This window comes from Colias croceus, chromosome 14 (assembly GCF_905220415.1).
Source record: "Colias croceus chromosome 14, ilColCroc2.1".
Lineage (NCBI taxonomy): Eukaryota > Metazoa > Arthropoda > Insecta > Lepidoptera > Pieridae > Colias > Colias croceus.
Genome location: NC_059550.1, coordinates 3,960,951 through 3,987,636, shown reverse-complemented (window position 1 = coordinate 3,987,636; position 26,686 = coordinate 3,960,951). Strand labels below are relative to the sequence as shown.

Sequence of the window (26,686 nt, the reverse complement as noted above, 5' to 3'; positions counted from 1 at the left end):
TATGTACACAGATTACTCCGAGGTTTCTGAACCGATTTACGTGATTCTTTTTTTGTTCGATGCGGGATGGTGTCGAATTGGTCCCATAAAAATTTTATTCGGATAGGCCCAGTAGTTTTTATTTTATGAGCATTTTTGTCTGTAGGTATTTGTAAATTTTGCAAGTGCAAGTTTGAAGTCGGTTGTTTTTAACGCAGTTATCACTTGTTGGAAAAAAAATCCGTTCATTTGTTATTTAGTCTACATCACGGCAAATTACATAATTAATATTAAAGATACTAAAAAATTACTACATACACATTATGCAGCTAGTGAGTGGTGTGGTATCGTAAATAAAACACCTTTCAATTGCTTATTTTTTATTATTATACCTGTAACCAACAAATCTAGGTGAATTTAGGTGAAAAATTAAATTCTGTCGATAATTCTTATTTTTAGTGGCTTGCTTGGTTTTGAAATAAAACTTCGGGATGGCTGCACATCCCCGTAGTGGTATTCTAATTTGTACTTCTGCAACACCTGTAGAAGTAAATATGAAGAAAAAAAACTTGTTATTAAATATTTCTGATACTTAGCAAAGTCGTATGAAATGTGAAAACCTGCGTATTTCACATTGACGGTATATAATTTCTTTTTTGTTTTACGGCATACAAACGCACAAAAAGCCACATAAGTTTAAAATTTGGAAGCGATGAAAATTCTAAGAATTTTATTGTCATACCCTTATTGTTAGAAGAGAAAGCATGGTCTCCGCAATATTCTGGCCCAGGCACTTCCTGGCACCATACCCAAATGGGACAGAAGCAAACGCGTGATAATCACTAGAATCTTCTTTGAGCCATCTCTCGGGATCAAACTTTTTTGCGTCATCGAAATTTGTCTCTTTTACCGCTGCGTCTTGTGTAGACATAATAATTAGAGTTCCTCTTGGTATACTAACAACGTAAAAGATCAATTATATAAATGCTCTAGAAGATATGAAAATTTAAGTGTTTACTTAAAACTGTTACGTAAGTACTTATATCTATCCAATGTGATGTTCTTTGGTAAAATCCTGGTCAGTAAAGGAATCGGCGGGACAAGCCTAGAAAAAAGAATGAAAAGTCGATGAAAAACTACTTAGTAATTATGGTACTAATATAAAGCGAAGAATTTTAATGTCGCAACAAACTCCAGAAAGTTTTGGCAACCCTAATATTATTAAAAGGTGAACCAGAAAAAGGAGATTTGTATAAAACATTTTCGGAACCTCAGTGTCTCCTTTATGCAAGCTTGCAGGTATGGAGTGTTTTGTTTTAGCTTGGTAATGTCGTCTACTTTTAATTCTGGATACTCCGTTGCTATTTCTTGATAAAGCTTCAGTTGAACTTTCCGATGTTTTGCAATATAGTATAGCAGATATGACATAGAGGAGGCGATCTGAAATTAAGTTTAAACTAATTATATTAGTGAAATTGTAAACTCTAGTCTTCTAGTCTCTCATCTAGATAATGGAAGTTGTATAAATTTTCAAATAGAGGTTAACTACTAAGTTATGTGTAGAAAAATACCGGAACAAATTAGGTATAACACGTAATAAATCCATATTTACCGTATTTACTCCAATAAGAAGCATGTCCATCAAGATCGTGGCGATATCTTCTGCGCTTAATTTATTATCGCTTAATAATATCGCATTTATTAAACAGTTTCGATCTTAAAATAAAAATACAAATTAAGATGAAAAACGATTTTTTTTTATAGCCCACTCAACAAAATATACCTAATTACTACTAACTTATGGCATTTTCTTCATTTTCAGAAAATTGTCGTTCAGCCTCTAAGACATGTTTCCCAATCAAGCTGAAAAATAAAATTAAAGAGAAGATAACATCGTTAACGGTGTCTTTTATAATATACCTGATACTTACCACAGGGAATTTTATTAAGATGATCATACATGATGAAGTACCACCACGATGGTAGTGCTTCTATTTACTTATTTAGTGATGAATATCTTGTAAAATTCTAAACTTAGGATAGGACTCAAAACCGAAGACGAGGGTTTTCTAATGTGCAATACAATAGATTTTGGGCATTGCTGCTACGCAATTAGGTATAAAATTCAGAGAATTATTTATACAACGCCGCTGGGACATTTTTGACGACCTTTGAACAAGCGTTTGTGAGTCACTTTATGATGGTGAGTTGTTGACTGAGGACCAATCGTTATCGGCGATATTGACTACTCATGCAGCACATAGACATACAAATTATAATACAGATATACCTGCCTATAGCTATCTATCAGCAAGTAGGCTGTAAGTAGGTACTAAATATCAATGTTTGAGTTTGAGTAAGACTAACTTGTCCAAATTATCGCAGTACTTCACCAAGCTAAACCAAGAAGGTGTGGTAAAGAGTTTCCACGCATGCCAACCCGACTCGCACTTGTCTATCGCTTCCGTTGCCTTCTCCAAGTTGTGATACATCCAGGACATGTCGCACTGACTGTACACTAGTTCTGTATCGATCATTGAGAATTTCTTCGAAAATATCAATAGGCCTGCAGAAATGAATATATAAGCTCTGCGGCGTTTTATTACATACTAAGTTTTTATAGTTTAAATACCCAGTATGTGATATTATATGTATGTAGGTAGGTAACCTAGGCAATAAATCATAGCTCACCCATACAATCAAATGCCCATTTATGTATTTCCTTATAGAAATCCTTGACAATTTCATCTTGGTGATTTCTCAAATTGTAGATCTTTATTGCAAACTTGTCGCAAATCTCATAAATTGCGTTAGCGTAATGTGTGCTGGCGTTGTGTAATGGGACATCCAAAAGGGTCCTTTGTCGAATCCAATCCTGGCCTTGACTGTATGTGACAGAAAATTATTTTGTAGATAAGAATAATAAACTTCTATATGTGCGTAGAGAGTAAAATTTCAATGTCGCGTCACGGCAATACCGTCACGTATATTTAAATCTTGCCAAGGAAGTTTCACTTTAGACACGTAAGCTTGGCACACACGCTCTTTTTTAATTAAATAAATATATTTTTCGTTTATTTTAAAGTAGGGTATTTTCTCTATTTATTTGATACTCACGCAGTATACAAGCCACTGTAAAGATTGTTTCTGTGTTCTAATCTATATTTCTCCAATGATTCAAGTGTTGATCTAACTGGGTAATCGCCCTCCATGGCAAACACTTTACGAATATGATCAGGGTGATTAAGAAGAACTATGTCTCCACCAACCGGACTTACAAATCTGACTACGGGCCCGTATTCATCGAAAAGAGAAGAAAGAGCACGTATTGACTTCCTGTTTGACATGTATGAACCTACAAAACAAGATACTGTAACTCATGTTCGATATATCTGCCTAAGCTTATAAATTGAGAAAAAAACTAACTTATGTTTAAGCCTAATGTTAGTAGTCCAGCAGTAACCTGCGTTCCAATTTCAGACAAATAATAACGCACTGTTGATAAATATTTTAGAGCTTTCGGGCCAGGCACTTCATCAAACGATAAAACTATCGGATCTTTATCTGAAAGCACCATAGGTACAACCCTTGGTGCCGCAAATATTTCTTTTGTTGGTGTATTACTCGCCGTCAACCCAGTTGTTGAATGTTTTTCTGGCTCATTTACCCGATTAACTTCTAAAGTCTTAGTTGTTTGCATCTTAACTATTTGCGCATGAAACCTTCTTTCATTATAGTAAAGATAATTTATTAAAGACGGTTTTAACCATTGAATTTTATTTAGGAACATTGTGATATAGCACTTGCAAAGACTATAGCAAAGCTTTATTTTCGTGTGATACAATTTTTCTTTACTGATTTGACGGAAACAATTGAAATACCCGATATGAGTTAAACAATGTTTTTAAATTTTGCGCACTTTGTTCATGAAGGTTCACCTATATACCTAATATAAAAATTTATTGTTATTTTGTATGAATTGCAAAATAATTAGACATTGAACAATAAATCAAGTGAAGTTAATCACATTGATATCCTACTTAGAGCTAAATTGTGCAATAACTTTATAAAGTGTGTAATTTATGTGTATTGTGTATTTATTTTGTTTTTGTCTTTGGCGTATAAAGAAAGTCAAAACTATGTTGATTATAATTAAAAAATAAATGGATGCTGTTCATATTTTGCTAATAACAGTACCAGTAACATCACGAGAACATAAACTTAAGCTTACATACCTAAAGTGAACGCTAAGTTAAAATATTGTACTGGCAACTTTGGGTGGTCTGTGTGCAAGTGTGCAATCTGTGTGCATCCGAATAGAAACGTCAAGGCGAAAATTGAGAATTGAGATCAAAGAGCAAAGGAATAGTAGATGGCGGGAGTGATCCAGTGTGATATAAGTGATAGATTAGTATATAAATCTTAGTGTAAAAAATAGTTATAAAAATGACTAGGTAAATATAATTTACGTTTCGTTGGTAACAACACTCACCGGATGAATCTTTAAATTACGATCATATTAGTGAATTAAGTCGTAGTAGAAATTGTGAGTCCGTCTATTCAATCACTTGATGATTTCTTAAAATTAAAGTGTGCATTCGTTATTGCAGAGCTAAAATAGAACTCGGCGATGTGACACCGCATAATATTAAGCAATTGAAGAAGTTGAATACGGTCGTATTTCCTGTATCATACAATGACAAATTTTATAAGGATGTGTTAGAGGCTGGAGAACTCGCCAAACTTGCATACTATAATGATATCGTAGTAGGAGCAGTGTGCTGCAGGATAGACACATCAGAAAATTCACGAAGGTTATATATCATGACCCTGGGTTGTTTATATCCCTACAGAAGATTGGGTATTGGTACCTTGATGGTGGAGCATGTGCTCAAATATGTCGAACACGATGGAAACTTTGACAGTATCTTTTTGTAAGTACAATAATTAATTCTATGTTATCTTTTGAAAATTACATCCCATATCAATTCATAAACTTTTGTTTTGATATTCAAGAAGTGGTGTAGGTTATGTGTCATTTTCTTTTTTTAGTTGGTAACCTTGTTATTCAATGAACTTCGAGTATTTATCCTAATCATTACCTATATACTTGGCATTGTTTAAATATACTTAAAAATAAGTTTTAATTAATTTTGTATTCAAACAAAACTAGCAAACAAATAATATTAATTTTGGCAACATATACATTATACAGTCTATGATATAGTTGTACTATGTACGTGTAACTAATTAACAATCATAACTGATTATCATGCATACAATTTCATGTCAAAGATGCACTTATTTCATTTATCTTAACAAAGTTACAATTAAACAATCCTTAGTTTTCCCACGCTAACCTTCATATTGTCAGAATTTTACAGCTTTAACCCAATTTTTTTGCAGACATGTCCAAGTGAACAATGAAAGTGCAATAGACTTTTACAAAAAGTTTGGTTTTGAAATAGTAGAAACGAAGGAACATTACTACAAGAGAATAGAGCCCGCTGATGCGCATGTTTTGCAGAAGACAATCAGAAGAACGAACAATGTTTCATTAGTCAATGGGAATGTGCCACACGCAAAGACGAACGGGCATGATTGAATGCTAAAATGAAACTCAAAAAAATCTCAATGCAGTTTTTACGCAAGTGATACTTAAGATAAGATTCGTAATCAGGTCCCGATAACCTACAGATTTTGATAAAATGAATATTTGAACTGTGGTTGTGGTTTTATACAGTTGAGGCCATAATGTTTGTTTGAGATAGACTTCCTAAAGTTTTACGTAAGGACTCAAGTGCTCACTGATGATATTATGTTTTAATTGCACTGTTAATTAATGTATTTTGTTTTACATTAATCCAAATGGAACACAGAATCATGTATAACCATTATGAAAATTACCACAATTGAACAGTAAATAGCTCTGGTCAAACATCTCTTAACTAATGGAATGCTAAATCACTTGTTGAATATTTAATGTTTTTGTATTTATGTATAATATTAGGTTTTAAATTAAATTGATTCTTCTCACTATCTAACAAACTATTGTTGTAAAATATATTTTCGCAACATCTATATTTTGTAGGAAATTTCGTATTTTATTTGTAACACAGTTTAATACTTTTAAAAGCATGCTATGGCTAAAGTATTATACAATTTTTTTAATAAGTAATGATAGAAGTTTTATTTAAAAAAAACAATGTGTCTTTTGCTGAATGTTACCAAAAAGTCAATTTCTCCTCTTACAAAAACTCAATAAAATATAATCTCTGAATATCTTATTTCAATTAGTACAATAAACATGTTTAACAAGATTTTAATTGTTTTATTGATGATCATAATTTCCTTAGGTTTTATACATAGAATAAGCACATGGGCTACTTTTTATCCGGACATATACCATGCTAGTGAAGCTTCGGGACCAAGCTAGTTGTAGTTAAACAAATAGTTGTTATGCCGGCTACTCACGTACCTGCCGCAGCTGCAGAGGCGATATTGGTACATCTGGTTGGTCGGTCGGTGATCTCGGTTGGTCGGCCGTCGGAGCAATTTTAGATGTTCTCTAAATTGCCCCTTCTTGCCTATACACATCACAATTATTAAGGAACCAATTCCAATATTGCCCCTGCTATTAGGTACGTGATTAGCCAATCTAAAAGGATGCTGTAGATACGCGAAATAAAAGAATAAAATTTAATTATTTATTTAATTTCTTTATTAAAATTAAAGACATATTATCTAGTCTTCTGCAAATATAAAACAACATCAAATTACAACATTTAAACCATAATTGTTTTATCATAGAACAAAACCAAAACAACAATTAGATTGTACTTATTTCTTAAATCTGTGATGCAAATATAGTACAAGACAAGGAGCATTGAATGTAAATATACTAAAAAATAATTTATGAGAAGAATCACCCATACAATAATATTCATAAATTTGGATATACTTACATAATTCATATATTATGATCTAAATGAGCAAATATAGGGTGTGGCAATAGGATATATCATATAGGTAGCTAATCCTAATAAATGCTCCAAGTCTGTACTGACCTTTTATTAAAACCTATACAATAAAGGCCAACAACAAGAATGATAATTATAATTTAATAAAATTACTTAGTAGTTTAATAAAGAAATGGTCACACAATATAAAATAATATATTAAAATAATAATTGTACATACATAATGGTTTGTTCAACGGTCCTTAAAGGTATGATATACCTACATTTTGTTCTAACAAGTAAACCACAGGGTATTAAAGGAGATATAAATACAGTGCATTTTCAAGTATTTAAAAACCAGCGAAATCTTTTAGATATATTCCAAATAACTTCTCTGCGTAAGTTGTACTAAAAGTAACAGTAGGTTTTCAGGAAAAAAATTGATGGTATAGGTCCTATGAATTACCTATGCCATATCTTATTTCTTGGGTATTTATAATTAATGTATTTTTTTAAATACTAGTATTTTGCCTTTGGTTTAATTGTTGATTAATAAATATAAAAATAAAAGTAAAGATTTTTAATAAGAACTCATCTTGGATTGCAGGTATGTGATTATGTGCCCCCTCCACCATTCAATCACACAATATTCGAGAATATTAATTCATAATATAAATCAATTTTTTTTTAATTCAGATCGCTAGATTTAAGTTTATTTGTGAATGACGAGCATATGTGATGTGAGCAAACAAGTACTTCCCTAATTTATAAGCTGTTAGAACTTTTTTGAGAGTATATAACATTACATTTACTTAATACATAATTAAGTTTCTCAGTCCATCACACATAAGTACACTAAACAAGCACTTTCTCTTTAGAATACTGTCTGCTTTTACAAAGCATTTTTTCTATCACAGACATCTCTAAATATATTGTATAACACATCTATTTTTTAATCTTTTTTATTATAATATTAAATATTAGGTATTAACTTTCATTCCTAAGTTAAGTTTAATAAATATGAAACAAATTGAAACATTCTATAATATACAATAAATAGATAAGATCAAATATTGTGCTAGATACATTTTTGCCATGATAGTGATAGTAGTGGAATGTTTAAGCCGTATGTCAGTAGATATCTATTGCACCTAAATCTATAAAGGTTACACTTTACAGCACATCAATTCTAGCATGAAAGTATAATTACAATTCTCTACAGTATATATAAGAATAAAATTTAACGGAAACAACAATGAACAACACTAAATAACTATATAAGAAATGTTCACTATGAACACAAGTTTTACTTTTAAAGCATAATATGTACTGTGATACGCCAAATACTGTATTTTGGCATTTTAATTCTACACTAAATGTGATGCATTTTGAAAGATACAGGAACATTCTAACTATGCTAATAACTAAATCAACTACATGTAGTGTTATTAATTTGAAATAAATGTCTCCTAATGAAGAGCAGCTTAGTTACATTTCTTATGAAATCCCGAGCAATAAAGAATTAAGAAACTATCTTCCTGCGCTATTTCACTTTCACAGAGAGAGATTTATGGTAAGTGAGAACGATACAGCAATAATATTATATTATATTCATTATTTATTTATATATTCGAGTCATTTTATAAGATCAAACCACCAAATAAAAAAGCTACTGCATGCTATTACCTTCAAGCCACACCTCCGCCCGTCGGTGTGGTGAGCGTGAGGTTTTTTCGTTACGGAATTTTTCGATTCGGTCCCCGCGCTCAAGGCCCGCGATAGAAGCTATGCAATAGCTTAAAAAATTAACATTGTATTCAAAAGAATAATAAACATAGCTCAATATGGGGTTTGGTAATAAACAGTAAATATTTCATAATTTATCAGATTGTACATTTTCTTTAATAAAATTACAGTTTGGCATAAAATATCACAAATATAAAAAATATGTAAAGAAAAATAATCATCGAAAATTAATATATTTTTGGTGTTCATATTTTAGCATAGTTAAATAAATTCACTATTTTCATAATCAAGACGCAATAAAAGGACGGAGTATTGAATTTCAAGCTAATTTCAATTATGTATAGGTACTTATCATAATATGGAATGGTCAAAATGTGTGATGAATGCAATCTACACTAAAATAATTATTGTGATGTAAAAATAAATATAACAAAAGAGCCTTTATCTTTCAAAATGCGAAACTACCAACTACAATGTGAAATAAAATTACAATAATAAATGCTAATTGCACAGCAACAAAGTGACGTCACAACTAAGTCCCTATTGGACCTATTCATATAAGAAATACGGTTCTCCTTCAAATACTTACACCCTGGTCCTTTTCTATAAATATTATTTACTCACTTTCAAAATGATTTTATTAAGAACCCCTAATAATTGTAGAATAAAATTATGTACCTATGGTCAAGAGGCCATATTTTGATAATTATTTATGTAAATAAATTGATTTATTATCTACATAAAATAAAAATATTCTTCTGTGATTAATATTGACATCAAAGATTGACATAACAAATTTTGACAATGACATTTCGCGCCATTAGCAGTGTCGCTTGACGATTGAAACTAAAATTGAAAAATATTACTACTTTTTTATTCTTTGCGGGACTATATACTTGCTCCCATATTTATCTCATATTATTTTCTTTATAAATGAGATTGGCAAAAACCTAGCAATTTATTTATAGCACGTAACTCGTGAATTCATAAATCGTTGTTTTCGGGGCCCGATGCGTTTTCCAAGTCGAGTAACTGTTTAATTCTTTCTATGCACTTCAGTGATGCGTCGTTCGCTTCTTTGGCCATCTGTTGAAAGAAAGTTAAATTTTTATTTGCAACTTTATGTAGGTAGCTAAGAAAGCAAATCCTTATTTCTTTTTAGCGTTAAATTAAAAACAAAAGTGATAATAAACTGTTTAGTTTATGTCACATTATGGATTAAATTTATCAATGTTCTTGCAACTTTCAAGACAAATAATATGAACACTACTTTAACTTTATCTGTGTCTGACGGCCAAAATCACTAATTAAAGAACTAAATATAATTTACTTGCTTTCCGCTCGAGACCTAACCTAATAAATTATATACTAATTTCTTGAATCACTCTCTCTATTTAAAAAAAAACGCATCAAAATCAAAATTTAAAGATTTAAGCATACATAGGAACACAGGGACAGAGAAAGCGACTTTGTTTTATACTATGTAGCATTGATAACACTCACCAATGATAAATTAAGGAATCCATGTGGAAGTCCCTCCAATACATCAATGTCTACTTCATTTCCTAAACGCTTCAGCTTTTTGGCAAACATCACACAATCATCCAGGCACGGATCCATGTGTACGGTCTGTGGAATTTATCAAAAACAATATATCAATTAAAGTAATCCATACTAATATTATAAATGCGAAAGTAACTCTGTCTGTCTGTCTGTTACTCAATCACGCCTAAACTACTGAACCAATTTGCATGAAATTTAGTATGGAGAAATTTGATACCCGAGAAAGGACATAGGCTACCTTCTATTGCATAGGCATAGGCTATATGCTATTGCGAAATATGTACCACGGGCGAAGCCGGGGCGGACCACTAGTTATAGTATAATTTAATGATGTAGCTAAAATAAGACACAAATTTTGAAATATATGATTCAAACATAGATTTGAAAGTGGTTTCATTATTAGTCCCTAATAATATAGTGTAGTTTCTTTCTTTACTTTAATAAAATAACTTCAAAAATATAACAATACACAAAATAGTATTTTTGTAAGTTCTGTTACCCGCGACTTTGTGGTATTTAGACACTATGTATTATTATTTAAATTTTTGCATATTTAGAATGCCTTCCAATAATTACTAATTTCCCCTTAGCAAAACTTTATTAACTCACCAATATCCTCAAACGCGGGAACTGTTTGAGCAATTTGTCATCGGCCCAGTACGGAGATAGCAAGGGATCCCTTGGTACTGAGAACATGAACTCATCAGATGGACTGCGAGCTATAAGTGAATCTAGATTTGTACGTTCCGCCATTCTGGAAATAATGCTTCTATATTATTAACACAGAAGACTTTATAGTTTTGAGTTACTCATTTCTGCTGTATGTAATGAAAGATAATCGAGATAAATAAAGATCGAGATAATTATTTTATTTTGTGACAGATAATTTTAATTTCTTTTTTCTATTTATACATATAGATAGGGAGGCGAGGTAGCTAAATGGCGTAATTAAACGGCGCCGTCGAACTTATCAAAATCGATAGATAAAATAATTTCGAAAAGAAAAGCTTCTATGGTAAAAACCATTTTAGCGGTGGGTTTGGCGTGTACGGATTTTCAAAAATGTAAAAAAAAATAGTTACTTGGGCATTCTCGAGCGCGTCAGATATTCATACTACGTATGCCCCAAGTGCCTCTGATAACAACGGTATACTAATCTGCCGGTTTGCGTGGTGGGGCTAGGCATATTAATTCGTCAAAAATGCACAAAAAAAAAATTTACACGAGCGCGTCAGATTTTCGGAAGGGGTGTTAAGTAGGCCCCAAGGAAGCTCCCCTTAAAAAAACTGACGATTTCGGCGTGACGATAAGTTACGATGAATTTTTGAAAATGCAGAAAAAAAAGTCCTTTTGAAATACTCGAGCGCGTCAGATTTTCATAGGGGAGGTTTATCTCGGTCTCCTGAAAGCATATTTTCTTAATCTGACAAAAATGTTGGTGGGTTCTCTTAAACTGACCGAAAAAGGTTGAGAGTTTCTTTTTTTTAATCATCGTTATTTCATATCAATTTTTCTTAACACCCTCAGTTTTCGAGATATACTAAAAAAACCGGGAGTTTGAGTTTTTATGATGCTTCAAGTCAAAAAGTTTTAACTTTGGACAAAAATGTAAAGAGACCTTTTTTGTGTAAAATAAAATTACCTTTTTTGTTTATTAAAACTTTTTTTTTTGTAAAATGTATCGTTCGCGACTTATATACTGCAACGCGTTTTTCGGAAGACGAAATGGCTCCTCCAGACTTCCGGTCACGCGGAAACCGGCAGATTTTGTATTTTTAGTAAGTTTTAGATTATATTCTTCAAAACAAAAATAAAAACAATCGCGCTCGAGAATGCCGGATTAACGTTTTTTTTTTTACAAGTTCGCGACCCTATAACTTGGCGGCGTCAAGGACTTATCGTCAGATTAGTTAAATTTAGTCTTAAAACACTAAAATCAACCCCCAATATCTTAATCTGACGCGCTCGAGTATTTCAGACTATCGATTTTTTTTTACTAATCTGATCGTCTATCCTGGGCGCGCGTCACTACTTAAAGAGCTAAATAGTTAACAAGGTTGTTCTATTAGGTCTAAGGTATCTCTCATATCTTAAATTGCCACGCTCGAGTATTGCAGAAAATTCCCCTCTTCGCCTCCCTATCTAATATATACATGCGAGGTTGCTGGTGTTTTACAAGTAACCCTGTATATGTAATTTTATTTGTGTATCGAACGCATTCTATGGACAAAAAAACAAATGCTTACTATGAAACAAAAAACACATAAATTTAGTCAGTATATACTATTACATACATTAAATTTGGTATATAATATTACAGTTATACTACTTACTCTTCCTGTGTAGGCCCAATGATGGAATTAGAATCAGTCATATAAGCAAACCCTGACGACATCGCACCCATTATACCGGTCGCTGCTTCGCTTATCCTTTTAAATTTATTGGAATTATTTATTAATATTAATATTAATACAGAATAATTTATTTAAACTAGCTGTGCCTCACAAACACATCAAAATTTTGTTAACATTAACATTTGTGTTATATTAAAAAAAAAACTCAATTTTATGCATGAATTTTTTTTATATGAAAATGTACCTAACGAGATTAATTCTTTTTAAATAAAAAATATATATTTACCGTGACTTTATTCTCTTCTTATCTTTTCCATCGGCGTCAACTATTAAGGGTGGTTCTGCGACTAAAGTAGACGCCTCAGATTCACCATCTCTGATAAAATTAAATAGATTACATTAAAAAAATATTTTCTTCGTTTTAATTTGTATTAGTAAAAGGTTAGTGCTTGGTTTATTATTTTTTACACTATTTTATACACCATTATTACATGCTTATTATAATTACATATCTAAATCTACGATGTTATTTACAAAATGCATAAATACCAATTTATGTTAAAATTACATATTTACAGGAAGGTTACTTCAAATTCGTAGTTAAGTTTAAAACAATTACACACTATTGTATTATTATTTTAATTTTTACATATTCCTCAGTCCACACTAACATCACTAGCAAGTCGTCATACAATTTAATATTTTATTTACATTATGACTACGTCACCGTATAGGTACCCACACATTAAACAGATACTCACACAACTACACCGACATACACATTATATACAGCCGACAGCGCTCGTGTACGTTGCCTAGCAACGCCCAAGCCCGTGCGTGTTGCGTGGCAACGTGCGAGTGCGTGCGCGTTGCCTAGCAACGTCGAAGCTTGTTCACGGAGCCGCACACGGGCGAGTTGATGTTGCCTAGCAACGTGCAAGCTCAAGCGCGTTGCCTAGCAACAGGTACCTTAACGAATTGCGATCGTTCGGCTTCACGATTGGGAAGCGCCGCCCCTCGCTATCTGTGTCGCTGTCGAACACGTACCGGTCAAGAAAGTCTGATACGTACTGTTGTGACTTGTCCTCCGTTGGGCTGACACCTGAAAATAATACAATTCTCTTTTATTATTCAATTTGTACACTATTTACAGCAACTTTTAAAACCAGGTTTTGCGATTACGCATGCGCGCGAGCATGTTTGTGAGCATGTGTGCAGTTGTTACGTCAATTTTATTTACCATCTACGTTGATTTTCAAAGCTAGATTGCGTGTGTGTTAATGCTTGTAAATATGACAACACAAAGCACACAACGCACGTTTATACGATTTGTGTTTGTACGCCCTTGATGGTTATGTTTGCACGCATATGTGCGTACGTACGTACGTACGTACATTGAATAAATGTACTTTATTTTGTTTAATTGAAATTATGTAAATACAAAATTGGGGGTGTATGTTGCCTGAATAAATCAATGAATTAATGAAATAAAAAAGAAGAGTGTGTGTACTTTACACGCGTTAGAAGATATACTTCTTTGGAGTATGGAAAATATACTAGAATATACAGCTTGAACATAGTTATCAATTTTCATATCACCTAGAACTAACTTCATGCTATTAAATTTTGGTGTCGGTGTGCGCGTGTATCGTAAAAATTCACTCTCCTCATTTTTCTCCATCGCGCCAAAAGAAGTATAACTTCAATATACTGGGTTACTTGTAAAACACCAGCAACCTCGCAGGACAAGATAGCTAACATCAAAAGTAACAACATTGTTCTACGACTATTGGCATAACGCAATAAATTATTTTTAAACGATTTTTTAAGCTTTTATTGTACTCTCCTAACATTTGTAAGTCTATGTTCTATTCATTATCGAAAGGACGACGCGCGGTCAAGTTCAAAGGCGCTAGCGCCGCTCCATCCCTACCTTCCCCTCTCGTTCGCTTCTTGTTTACGTAATTTTTGGGATGCGCGTAGAGTTTATAATATTCAAACGGAAAATTAAATGAATATTTATTTTCGTATGAAAATAAAATCTAACAAATTATCAAAAGTCGTAAAACAAATGTTGTTGCTTATGATGTTAGCTATCTTGTCCTGCGAGGTTGCTGGTGTTTTACAAGTAACCCTGTATATAAATATGTATTTGTTTATGTATACCGGTGGCGGTGTGCTCGCTCTGCAGCGAGGCAGCACTGATGGTGGTGTCCGAGGACTGGCGCCGCTCGCTGCCCGACTTGTGCGCTTGCAGCTCCGCCAGGTCCGACGGCGATACCTCTTCGAACGAGGATGGCCCTTCGCTTATACCCTCTGGAAGTAACAAACACATAATCATAATAACGGGTATGTCTCCGCAAATCGACGACAAGCGCCTATTTTGCGTGACATAAACACACAATAACTCAATAACACAAACAGATTCACGGACAAAATCTACGTAACATTATAAAAAAAATTACATATTAACAAAAGAAATAACTGATAAAACATAAAAGACGGACAATGGTAGGTGGCTTGCCAGTTAGAGAGAGAGGGTAGAGAGTTTTGTTCATCTAAGAAAATTGCGTCTGGATTTTATCATATTTTTTTACGTAATCAGTGTATTCGAAACTATAAGTCCCTTTCAGCTTAGTACACCGACGTTAGTAGACCTTGTATATTATGTTAATAATTAATATAAGCTACCTTGTGAAGCGCTGACTTTCAGAAATCCGTTGCCGTCGGGTGTCGTGACGTTTGATGACGTCAATTCTTTGTTTCCCCGCTTGTCTTCCTTGCCTTTTGAATTTGGACTTGCGTATGCTGCAAACCGAATTTTTATTTTTATTTATTTATTTATTTATTCGAAAACTACACAGCTTACAGTTTGACTTAATCTACTTATATCTATGATACAATACGCCAATTACGAGTTTTACAATTATTATTAATTATATGTATATTAATTAAAACAGTAACTTATTAAAGAGTGGTGAGTTGTGTGTGTGGGTGAGTGCGTTTGGGTGTGTTTGTGTGTATGTATGTGTGTGTGTGTGAATGATTAAAATGTGTTAGGTACGTTTGATAATATTTTAATTACATTGGATTTAAAACGATTGCGAGGACTGTTAAATATATGTTATATTTACACAAAAAAAATATTAAAGGAAATCAGGTAATATGTATTATGTCACTTATAATTATTTCTGGCATTTAGGGAAAGTCAAAAGTTGTTCAAAAGCTTTTCTGAAAACAAGGTACAGTAATCCAAAATTAATAATGCGCATGCAAATCTTCGCTAATTGTCGTATTTCCGAAGACACTCGAATCATTGAATCGTAAGAGCCCTAAACAACGAACTTGCATTTTACACCTTGTTCAAAAGAAATAGAAGTCAATTCACGGTCATACACAATCAAAAACAAATCGGGCGGTAGGTGACGGTAGCCTGTCAGTCAAAAAAACTCAAAAATCCGTCAGTTGTCTTTAAATTTTGGTGGTGACTGCACGTGTTCTCTCTGTGTGGAATTATATAGAGCTGCACTATTACGTTCCCTCCTTGGTTTTGTTTTTAAAGGTGAGTTGAATTAATCGATGAAATGATTTACACAGGTGATGGCAGTAGGGAAAGTGAAAATGAAGAAGAGTTCCGATGTATCTAAAATGTCAGAAATAAAGATAATCCCTGATTTTGATTGTTTTTATTTTTTTTGTAATTGTCATAATATTGAAGAATGATCAGTACTGTAAATACTTTTGAACTGAGATTTTAATGATAAGATTTACATATATGGTTTAAATAATATAAACCTGTGTTTGAAAACCATACTTTCTACCAAACCATATCTACTTATTTTATTGAAAACCATACATATTTTAACCTTCTTTTCTTCCATCATTACACCAGCTTCAGTAAGACACTTTAAAAGTACTATAAAATTTTCCAAGTAAATCAATCCAACAAAGATAATATATTCGCAATCGTGGGGTTATACTCGCTATTTACTTACAAGGAATTATCGAAACAAAATCGTTACTTACCTACAAATACATATTAATCTCTTTTAGCACAAAACATATTATAATTTGACTAAATTATGCACGAAGAAAATGCATTAACCGCTCTATATAGATATCATCTTCGGACGCTCCGAGAATATGACAGTTGCCGAACAGTGACGAAGATTTCTATGCGCATTATTACCTTTGGAGTACTGTAATTTATTGACAAATTTATGTTCCAGAATAAACACGTCCTGATATAAGTTAAAAATATATAATGGTAACTCTTTTTAAAAATGTTTTATAGAGAGCAGTAAAACACTGTATACCTTTCAAGCACCTCATCATAAAACCAAACGGCAGCAAAGGGTCCATTAGACATAGTAGCCTTGATGGGCTCGGTATGAAGCTCACTAAAAGTGGAGCATATGCCATAAACAGACCATCTTGTAAGCGAATACCGCTTTCTAGAATCTTCAGTGTACAACCAGCTAACAGGTTTGCACCCGCTGAATCGCCCGCGAATATTATTCTTTTACCTGTGTTGAAATTATAACTGTTTTAATGGTTTATTTATCTTGTATTGAAGAATTATTCAAGAAATGAATTCCAGTTTTTTGTGAATTATCGAGAAAGAATGTTTGTGATGTATGTACTTTATTAATAAAAAATGTATGTACTGACTAAAATGAAAATAAATAATTTAAAACTTTTCGGAAGAACAATAATTATAGATAGTTTTGACCCTGGTGTATATGACCCTAAAACTTAGAGAAATTCTTTACCCGTAGTCCCAATCTCTTTCAAATTGTTCAACATCCAGCAATACGCAAAGAAAACTTCCTCCAACGCCCTCGGGAATGGTGCTTGTGGCGCCAAACTATAGTCCACGGATAATATCGGTATATTTAGCTTTGCAGCCCAATCTCGGAGGTATCCTTCGTGCGATTTCGAGCTTTGCGCTACAAAACCGCCGCCATGACAGTGGAACATTACGCCATCTGACGGCGGTAGGGTAGAGGTTTCACCTGTCTGTTAAAGATTTAAAAAAAATTTATAAATTTATAGTTTATGCTATATATAATATAGAAATTACTAGCAATAATGTTTTGTTACGAATTTGGAAATATTGGGAATGTGTATGGTTTTTTTTATGCTATAGGATAGCAAACGAGCAGACGCGTCGCCTGGTGTTAAGCGATACACGCCGCCCATAAGCATCCACTCCACTGGGTAGTGGATGTGTTGCTGTCCTCAGGAAAGGAGAAGGATATAAAAGAGAGGGAAATCGTTAGGGATAATTTTGAGAAGCCTTAGTTAGCAGCCGGTTTTTTAGGTATTTATAGGTGCTCTTTGTGTCTATGTTAATGAGAAATAAATGTTAACTGTATCGAAGTGAGAAAAAAATAACGAGAACATTGTTATTTCTGTTATCTAACTTTCGTTTTAGTTTTTTTTTATTGTATTTGACAATGTTATCTAGAATAAATTATATAAAATAAGGTCAGTTCTTTTCTGTAATTACAATTGATCGCCTTTCAATAAAGAGTTTTATACATTGAACAATTTTTTTCTTAGACATTACTACTACCTACTGAAAAATTAAACTCACCATCCCATTCCTCTTATTAACACTTATAAGCCGTACATTAAGGTCATGCAAGCCTATATGTGAGTTAGGAGGTAGGATCGTCTTCTCTTTTCCCTCAAGCGTCGTAACAACTATTGGTACGGGTGTTATAGTTATCAATTTATTCACAGCCACTGTAGTGGACATTAAACTTGGCACTCGACGCATTATTTCTGAAAACAAATGCATTTGTTTTTGTTAGTTGTTTGTTTAATGCTTTATAAATTGCGCCAGGTTTGCATAATAAATAAGAGATATGTTTTTATAATTGGTTGTTTATTTTTGCATTTATCTGGGCGTTAATAAATGTAAGAAAGCGATGAGATGCTGATATCTGGGTATGAGGTTTTGAGGTGATGTGTGTGATGTATCGGAATCACGTCTGATCTAAGACTGATATCCCTACTAATATTATCAAGATACTATCTCTATCTGCCTATTTGTCTGTCTGTTGGTTTGTCTGTCTGTCTGGTATAAACGCATTGAACCAATTTGTATGAAATTTGTTATAAATATAGTTTAAAACCTGAGAAAAGACATAGGATAGAATTCTTTGGCATATTATGATAATATTAGCCGTTACATATTTTGTAAAATTAAATTGTTATACTGAAATGATTTAAGAGAGGTTGCTCTTTGAGGATCGAAAAACGATGAAGGGGTTTTTCTAAATCGAAAGGTAGATTATAATTAAATTTTTGACTTTTACTTACCTTTTTTTTTAATAATTTTAACTAAGAGTATTTTCAAGTGTTATAATTAAATTAAAATACGCCGATAACATTCAATAACATTGCGTCATTATAACGGTTATATTATTTAGGTACACATTTAGCTACAATTGATGCATAATTCCGTTATCAATTTATTGATATATTAAAACGTAATTTGCGAATACAGCTGAGAATAATTGGAGAGTAATGGGTGCACGTGTCTTATTAATTAGATGATAAAATTAGTTAAGTAATTAAACATTATTTAAACTTTCTAATGAATATAAGATATTCCGATACATTGTAATATGAGGCTTACATAAGTGTATGAGCAAAAAGTTTCTAATTAAAACATAATAATTCATGGTATTTCACTTTGAGACAAAGGTCGGAGTAAGGAAACTTTGGAAAGCAAAAGGTTGTTTCCACAAGAAACAATTCAAATTATATTTATTTTTTGTCTATGGCATTGAAGACGGAATAATATATTATTACAAGTATTATTTGCTTTATTTTTTATATCAAGATATATTTTTTTTATATTTATTATTTCTTTATCTGTAATTACGATAACGCACTTTTTTGAAGGGCAATATTACAAACGATACCTTATTAATGTTTAACATACTAGTGTCGATAACTTCACGAGCGAGCAAATAAAATTAATTAAAAACACGGTAATTTATTTAAAAGATAAAGACGGGATGTTTTCTCGTATCTATGCAGGGTACGTCAACCTTTTCTAAACTTAAACTTAATTAATAATTATATAAGTACCTAAACAAAATTTAAAATTAATTTCCAATCAATACTCACCACTTTCAGTCAAAAACCAGAACGCTTTACAAAACTCGACACTAGCCGACTGCGATATATTGACGATCCTCCGAGCCCTCAACTCAGGGTCTATTAAGTACTGGCCTCCAGTCCACACCGAACTGATGAGGTTCCCTTGACTGTAATATGCTTCTGAGAAACCCGCCATACATATTGATATACCTTTGAGGATACCACGTATTGATGGTGCGAACTGAAATGTGAGTTTTTTTTGTGAGGTTCTTGAAAGATATATCGATGTAATGGAACATTTTTTTTATTATTTTCGTAGGAACTAAGTACGCTCGTTGTAAAGTTTTCAAAATGGTAACAATTAAATTTAATTTTTTTAGCAACAAAGGTAAAAAAAAAGATTTTTTTTCATGAAAGAATAAAAGTCTTTGCTTAATAATTTCATTAAAATTAGCAGATTTTAATGAATTAAAACCTCGATCTCTTAATTAACGATCTGTACTCTTATCTTAATTTAAATAAAATTGAAAATTGTGTTTGTACATTAAAATTTAAAAAACATATTAAGATACAAACAATGAACATTTATAATGGATTTTAAAGCAGATATTACTAGTGTCAATGCGTATCTGGAAAGCCGTGAGACTTGAAATGCTGGTTAATTACAATTATTTTGCATTTTTGTTTTAAAAACATTTCATAATGATACGTTATTAGTTAATTATGTATAAACATTAAACGTTATACGAATTAAATTGTTTGATAAGGCCATATATCTGTATATTAATCGAACCAAATTATTATAGAATATAATATAATTTGGTACAATTAAAATTACATTTACACAAATACACTTAAAAGTTATCATAGAATAACAAAAAAAAGGTAACAAAACACATGTAATAATTAATCCTACATCTTTATATTTACAGAAAATAATTTCTTCATAACATTTCATACCTGAAAACCAAGGCATCTTCCATAAAAGCAGTATTGATTGATCGTATCAGCCTTCGAGAACAGTTCTTCAGGCGAATGCGGCTCAGTGGGGAACAGATCTCCGGGTTCTGCCCACGATATGAGCGTGTGGAGATGCTGCAGACATGTACCCAGTGATGCAAGAAGTTGACTGCATGATTCCACCTCCCTGTAATTGTGAGGAGGTTTTGTTGCTTTTTTTTTTCGAATTTAATATTCTTTTTGGAATAGGTTCATATTTTTTGTGATTTTTTGCGATCCTTTGTAATTTTTTGGGGGAATACGCTTTCTTTCTTATCGTAAGAGCTGAAATCTCAAAGAGGTTGTATTTAAATAAAAAGACTTAGAGGTTTATGTGAATAAAAACAGGTTTAGAATAAATGTGTACCGAGTCTATGTAATAATTTTTTTTTTCTTAATTTGGCTGTTCAATAATTTTAAAGAATACTTCAATGCAATCATAATGTTTCTCATTGGCTGTGTGAACATTTGGACGTTTTTACGCAGTCAAAGCGAAACGAACCTAAAAACTTTGAATAAAATATCTAACACCTTTTGTTTTATCCAAAGTTGTTAAGCTCTTAGGTTAGGTTTATCTGTATTTTTTTTTTTGTTTGAAGGTTGAACATTTTTTTTGTGTTTAAAATGATCGTACAAGTCAATTTCAATGGTAATTTTTAATTTTAATTTTGATAGGTACCTATCCAATTAATTGAATCGTTTAACTTGTAGTATGTTATCACCTACCTACAAAGCGATAATATAGGTTTAATGTTTGAGATGTACATTGTTTATATTAAGAATCTACCGCATATTGATTTATTAGACATGACTTTATTAGATACTAGCTGCTCCGCGCGGTTTCACCCCCGTGGATCCACTCCTGTTGCCCGTAGCGTGATGAAATATAGCCTATAACCTTCCTCGATAAATGGGCTATCTAACACCGAAAGAATTTTTCAAATCGGACCAGTATTTCCCGAGATTAGTGCGTTCAAACAAACAAACAAACTCTTCAGCTTTATAATATTAGTATAGATATGAGAAAAATATATTAAATACGTGATTTTATCTTGTTTTACATTTATTCAATAATACGAATTCGTGCTTAATGTAAATCGAATATATCACGATTTATTACAATCTAACAATGCAATTTACAAATAAGCGATAAGTTTAAGCATGTATGCTAGTTATTAACGTTTTATCTAAGAAAAGAAAAAACTGTAAACTAACATGTAAGTCATATTATTTGCGTGTTCTCTTGAATGTCAAGCCGAAGTTCATTTCCTATTGAGTGTCCATGTGAAAATATGTTTCGGCTAAAACAATTGTTTTCGATTTAACAATAATGCAGCATCTAGACTATGAAGGCCACCGAACGTATAATCCCGTAATAAAATTAGTTGACTCGCATTTAATAATTACGACCACACGTTTTTTTTTATAATATTATGTGTGGAGTAAACTAAAAAATATTTAACATACAGTTATTTTTTAGTTAACAAATAGGTCAATTTTATTTATTGGTACAACCATAAAATCTTTAATTTCGAAATTTAGTTCAGAGATCAAGAGGTTGAAGTTCTTATCTTTTAAGCTTGCATCATAATCATGTAGCATGTAATACAATCGTTTATCAGAAAAAAAAAATTATTGAATATCAGCCTGAGTTTTATGAAAAAGATGGACAATTATATTAATAATTACCCCATTTTTTAAGGTTCATTATTTATATGGCTAAATAGGGGTTTAGATCTGTTAGACTGATAAAGAATCTGTTATATATACTTACTTCACAAAATATCCTTTTCGAAACAGCAAAGCATCCCTTCCTGTACAAACTTGCCTACTAAGTTTGAGGCCATGTAAGATGCATGAATCAACCACCGATACAAAACTTCTGTATCCATTTCCAGGGGATTTTGCATCAAAATCATATGTGGGAGCCACCTAGAAAAGAATTATGAAAGTCATTGAACATACTTAACTCAAAAGATGAATATTATTTGTGTGGTTTCAACTAAGTTTTGTGATTTAATGGTCCCTCTTCTAAGAATTTAAATAAATGGTTGCAGAAATAAACTATTTTCTTTTACAATCATATGATTATTTATTAGTTATTCATTGAAGCATAAAGTCTGACACTAAATAGTAATCCAAGAAAGCAAAAAATTACTTCAATAATAAACTGTACATATTGGAATCATTCAATTATAAATTTATAAAAATATCAAATACATCATTAAAATAAATAAAAGATAATTTATGTATATTATGTTGCAGGCTGCAGATTCTTAATTAAATTAATAATGTCTATGCATATTGTTTACAATACATTTCATGAATTGGCTGGCTGATGGTTAGGCCTTTCATATAACAGAGTTTTTGTTCTTAGTATATATTAATGACCTACCTTATTATTTGCAGGATATGTGTGAAATAGTACTGTTTGCAGATGATACCTCATTAATATTTAATGTGGATAGACATGACTCAAACGTTGACGAAGTAAACTCTGCTCTTTTACGCATATCCAATTGGTTCACTGCTAATAATTTATTATTAAATGCAAAAAAAACAAATTGTGTAGAATTTATCCTTCCAAATGTAAAAAAGGTAAAAAGGGATATTATTTTAAACGGGGAGGTATTATACCCTGTGGATTCTACTGTTTTTCTTGGATTGACACTAGATGAGAAGTTACAGTGGGGGGCCCATGTTGCCGCCACCGCTGCTAAGCTTAGTTCAGCTGCATATGCAGTTCGAAGAATAAGGCATCTCACCGATGTAGACACGGCTAGATTGGTTTATTTTAGCTACTTTCATAGCATTATGTCCTATGGAATTCTTCTATGGGGCAGGGCTGCAGATATTGAAACTATATTTATATTACAGAAAAGAGCCATACGCTCTATATATAATTTACGTGCTAGGGACTCACTAAGAGATCTCTTTAAGAATACTGGTATCCTCACTGTACCATCACAGTATATATTTAATAATATTTTATATGTACACAAAAACGCAGACTTACACACAAGAGTAGGAGATAGACACTGTTATGGCACAAGGAACAGAAATAAAATTGAAATGCCATTTTACCGGTTAGCTAAAGTTAAAAATTCATTTATGGGTCAAGGTATACTTTTTTACAACAAAATTCCTCATAGTATTAAAGACTTTAGTAGTGCTAAATTTAAGAATTATTTAAAAAACGTCTTAGTTCAGAGAGCCTATTACAGCATTAAGGAATATATGGAAGATAAAAACCCATGGAGGGTTGTCGCGTGAGAACCGCAGGACAGTTCTTTGGCATATTATGATAATATATACGTACGGTTACTTACATATTTTGTAAAATTAAATTGTAATACTGAAATGATTTAAAAGAGCAACTATGGAGTTTCTTGCCGATTCTTCTCCATAGATACTGCTTTCCGAATCGGTGGTAAATGATAAAAATATGTATTGACGTTTCAAAAGTGCTTCTCGAAGAAGTCTAATTGAATAAATAAATGTTTGAGTTTGAGTTTGAGTTTGAGTTAATAAAAATAATAATAATGTAAAAAGGTAAAGTATACTAAACCAAGTGTTTAGCCTTTGACTTCATAAAAAGCAGAGGATTTCAAAAGATATTTATATAAATTACAAGGCCATTACATTGAAAGAGCCTTCTGTTACAATCAGGTGTTAAATTGTATTTTTTATTATTATTTTGTTATTAGCAAAAAGTTATATTTAAATAAAATATTTAAAACAGTATCATTAACCTTGTTAAAGCACTTTCTGACCTAGTTACAAGAAGGCTGTTTAGTTCCTATTTTTGGCAATAATGCTATAACTAAATACAGCTATTACTGCTACTTGGCACAGATTTCATTTCTCTCAAAAGGTTTGTGACCTGAGTAAATTGCTTTTATGTAAACTTTACAGTTCAAATCATGAATTAACCATTTGTTAAACCTAAAACATTAATTAAATGACAATTCATTTGCCATGCTATTGTTTGTTTCTTCTCATTTTGTATTGATGCTCATGATACAGGCCACAACTCTAGTGTGGACATCTTGCTCAAATTATACTTTATTTACTGATTTAATAGCTTCATAGCCTTATGTATCAATAAGAACTGTAAGCTTGATTTAATAAAAAAAATTTACTCTTATTTTTTAAATACAAATTTTTGTTTTAAATTATTAGTCATGCTATAGCATGGATATATTGGTTAGGTGTGTAATGTTTATCTGTTATGTATAATCTCAATGACCCATGACATGATTTGAGGGAACATGTGTTCAATCTGCCAACAGCTGGTGTTCCGGTTCATTGCTCTATGATTAAATGTATGTATATTGGGCTAAGATCAACTCTTTATTTTATTTTTCTAATTAATTTTATTCATAAATTTATTGATTGATTGGTGGTGTTATTTTAACACATGTAATTATAAATTGTAATATAGTAGAAGCAGAAATGTATTTTCCTTAATCATTTATTTGAATATATCAGTGTTATTAATCATTAAATTATGCTGAGAATACTATTATTTAAGCTTTGTAATTGATGAAACAATTTCCAGTTCAATTTCCACAAGTTGTTAATTTTAAGTTAAGCTATATTAATATTAAGATATTTAAATGTGAGATTTCCATAAATATAAAATATTTAAATATTGAAGGTGGCATTTTAAGGTACAAGTTATGGTTAGGGCATAGTTTCTATGGGTTGCTAATTTCTTATTAAAATACAATTTAATTAAAATTATTTTGAATAACAAAATACCTTTCTAACTCGATCGACGAGCGGCCACACAGTTTCTATATGGTCTATAAGAGTCACGAAACCCTGATAAAGACGTTGTCCATTCTCACTTTCATCTGGCTGAAAATATTGGGCATTGTTTTGGCAAGATTCCTTCAATGCTTCATACATCGCATACGTTGGTGGTGTTCCTTCTACGTTTTCGCAACATATTGATGCCTTCGCAGGTGTATCCGGGAACGACATGGTTTTCAAACTTCGCACCGCAAACCGAAACCCACGATTTACAAGTCTAAGATTCATCTAAAAATATTATTTACGTATATTTACAGGGAAAAAGAGCGCACAAAAAATGTTATTTTACAAATTATTTACAGATTTTATCCTCGCTAATTAATAACATTATGCTAATCTAAACGATAATAGTTTTAAGTACTGTGAAGAAAACTACGTAGATAAAGAAAAAGAGTTTTTAATTTTAATTATTTTGACCCTACGGATGATACGTTCGTTCCTTAGCAAAAACATAAAAACATGAAAATTGTGATTGGAACAGAGTAGGTCTAGAAAAGTCAAAGTCAGTTTCTAATTGACAACTCGGTGGTCACAAGCAATGTCCACAGAGGTATTTAGAATATTTGACATTTTATTTGAAAGACTATAATTTATTTTTAACGTTGGAGAGAAGTTGGAGACGAGAGAATGCGAGAGAAGAACAACTATAGACTGAGGCCACGATAATAAATTATGAAAATCTATTTTTGGGAATGATTTATGAATCTTTCCCTTATTCCGGTATCGCTATTAATTCATTAGTTACATCCGTAAGATCCTTACTAAACAATTAATTATGTATGTTTTAATGTTATTTTCAGTTATTTTATTTGAATAAAAACAAATACAACATCAATAATTATTATATATTCGAGCTCCACATACCTTCAATCTTTTTAGATATCCACAAAACTAGAAGCGACCTTTCACAGGTGCTAAAATATGTATACTTTATGCACAGAACAGACTTTATGTTATGTAACGACGTAACAACAATATAAAATATTGTTTGAATGACAAAATAATATTGTATGGCTGATTTAAAATAATATGTAACACCTACGTAGGTAGTAATTTGTATATAATATTGTTTATTTATTTAAATAATTATAGAGATAGTTTTCCGATTACCTTTAATTTAACTGTTGGAAACCGTAATTAAAATGCGTC

The 26,686-nt window shown here is 31.8% G+C and overlaps 3 protein-coding genes across 4 annotated transcripts; 1 reads left to right on the top strand and 2 right to left on the bottom strand.

Moving 5' to 3' along the window:
- Positions 1 to 342: 342 nt before the first annotated feature.
- LOC123697299 (probable cytochrome P450 301a1, mitochondrial) lies at positions 343 to 4,086 on the bottom strand. Its single transcript, XM_045643765.1, has 10 exons — positions 3,406 to 4,086; positions 3,097 to 3,334; positions 2,671 to 2,864; positions 2,347 to 2,545; positions 1,778 to 1,842; positions 1,592 to 1,695; positions 1,250 to 1,419; positions 1,019 to 1,084; positions 722 to 935; positions 343 to 519 (listed from the first exon to the last, which is right to left on the bottom strand). The coding sequence occupies exons 1-10, from the start codon at positions 3,767 to 3,769 to the stop codon at positions 409 to 411; spliced, it is 1,725 nt and encodes a 574-aa protein (XP_045499721.1). The 5' UTR covers positions 3,770 to 4,086; the 3' UTR covers positions 343 to 408.
- Positions 4,087 to 4,286: 200 nt separating this feature from the next.
- Positions 4,287 to 6,299, top strand: LOC123697298 (probable N-acetyltransferase san). Its single transcript, XM_045643764.1, has 3 exons — positions 4,287 to 4,433; positions 4,590 to 4,913; positions 5,386 to 6,299. Exons 1-3 carry the CDS (start codon positions 4,426 to 4,428, stop codon positions 5,582 to 5,584), a joined length of 531 nt encoding a protein of 176 aa, XP_045499720.1. The 5' UTR covers positions 4,287 to 4,425; the 3' UTR covers positions 5,585 to 6,299.
- Positions 6,300 to 6,677: 378 nt separating this feature from the next.
- LOC123697196 (hormone-sensitive lipase) lies at positions 6,678 to 26,017 on the bottom strand. 2 transcript variants are annotated; one of them, XM_045643619.1, is made up of 16 exons: positions 25,838 to 26,017; positions 25,484 to 25,765; positions 22,494 to 22,651; positions 20,681 to 20,867; positions 19,748 to 19,961; positions 18,201 to 18,391; positions 17,374 to 17,620; positions 16,918 to 17,127; positions 15,293 to 15,409; positions 14,768 to 14,917; positions 13,571 to 13,703; positions 12,888 to 12,977; positions 12,581 to 12,676; positions 10,857 to 11,001; positions 10,188 to 10,313; positions 6,678 to 9,770 (listed from the first exon to the last, which is right to left on the bottom strand). In XM_045643619.1, exons 2-16 carry the CDS (start codon positions 25,763 to 25,765, stop codon positions 9,669 to 9,671), a joined length of 2,448 nt encoding a protein of 815 aa, XP_045499575.1. In that variant the 5' UTR covers positions 25,838 to 26,017; the 3' UTR covers positions 6,678 to 9,668. The 2 variants fall into 2 exon arrangements, with proteins under 2 accessions (XP_045499575.1, XP_045499576.1); XM_045643620.1 differs by having other exon boundaries at positions 13,673 to 13,703.
- Between the last annotated feature and the right edge of the window lie 669 nt (positions 26,018 to 26,686).

Bases quoted from the DNA above. Each gene is read 5' to 3' on its own strand.
- LOC123697298 (XM_045643764.1), top strand. The intron at 4,914-5,385 runs GTAAGTACAATA...ATTTTTTTGCAG, and splicing joins AACTTTGACAGTATCTTTTT to ACATGTCCAAGTGAACAATG.
- LOC123697299 (XM_045643765.1), bottom strand. From the start codon at position 3,769: ATGTTCCTAAATAAAATTCAATGGTTAAAACCGTCTTTAATAAATTAT. The intron at 2,546-2,670 runs GTGAGCTATGAT...TCATTTCTGCAG, and splicing joins ATGGGCATTTGATTGTATGG to GCCTATTGATATTTTCGAAG. The intron at 1,696-1,777 runs GTTAGTAGTAAT...TTTTATTTTAAG, and splicing joins AAATGAAGAAAATGCCATAA to ATCGAAACTGTTTAATAAAT.
- LOC123697196 (XM_045643619.1), bottom strand. From the start codon at position 25,765: ATGAATCTTAGACTTGTAAATCGTGGGTTTCGGTTTGCGGTGCGAAGT. The intron at 22,652-25,483 runs GTATTTTGTTAT...ATTCTTTTCTAG, and splicing joins TCGTCGATCGAGTTAGAAAG to GTGGCTCCCACATATGATTT. The intron at 9,771-10,187 runs GTGAGTGTTATC...TTCTTTCAACAG, and splicing joins GATTCCTTAATTTATCATTG to ATGGCCAAAGAAGCGAACGA.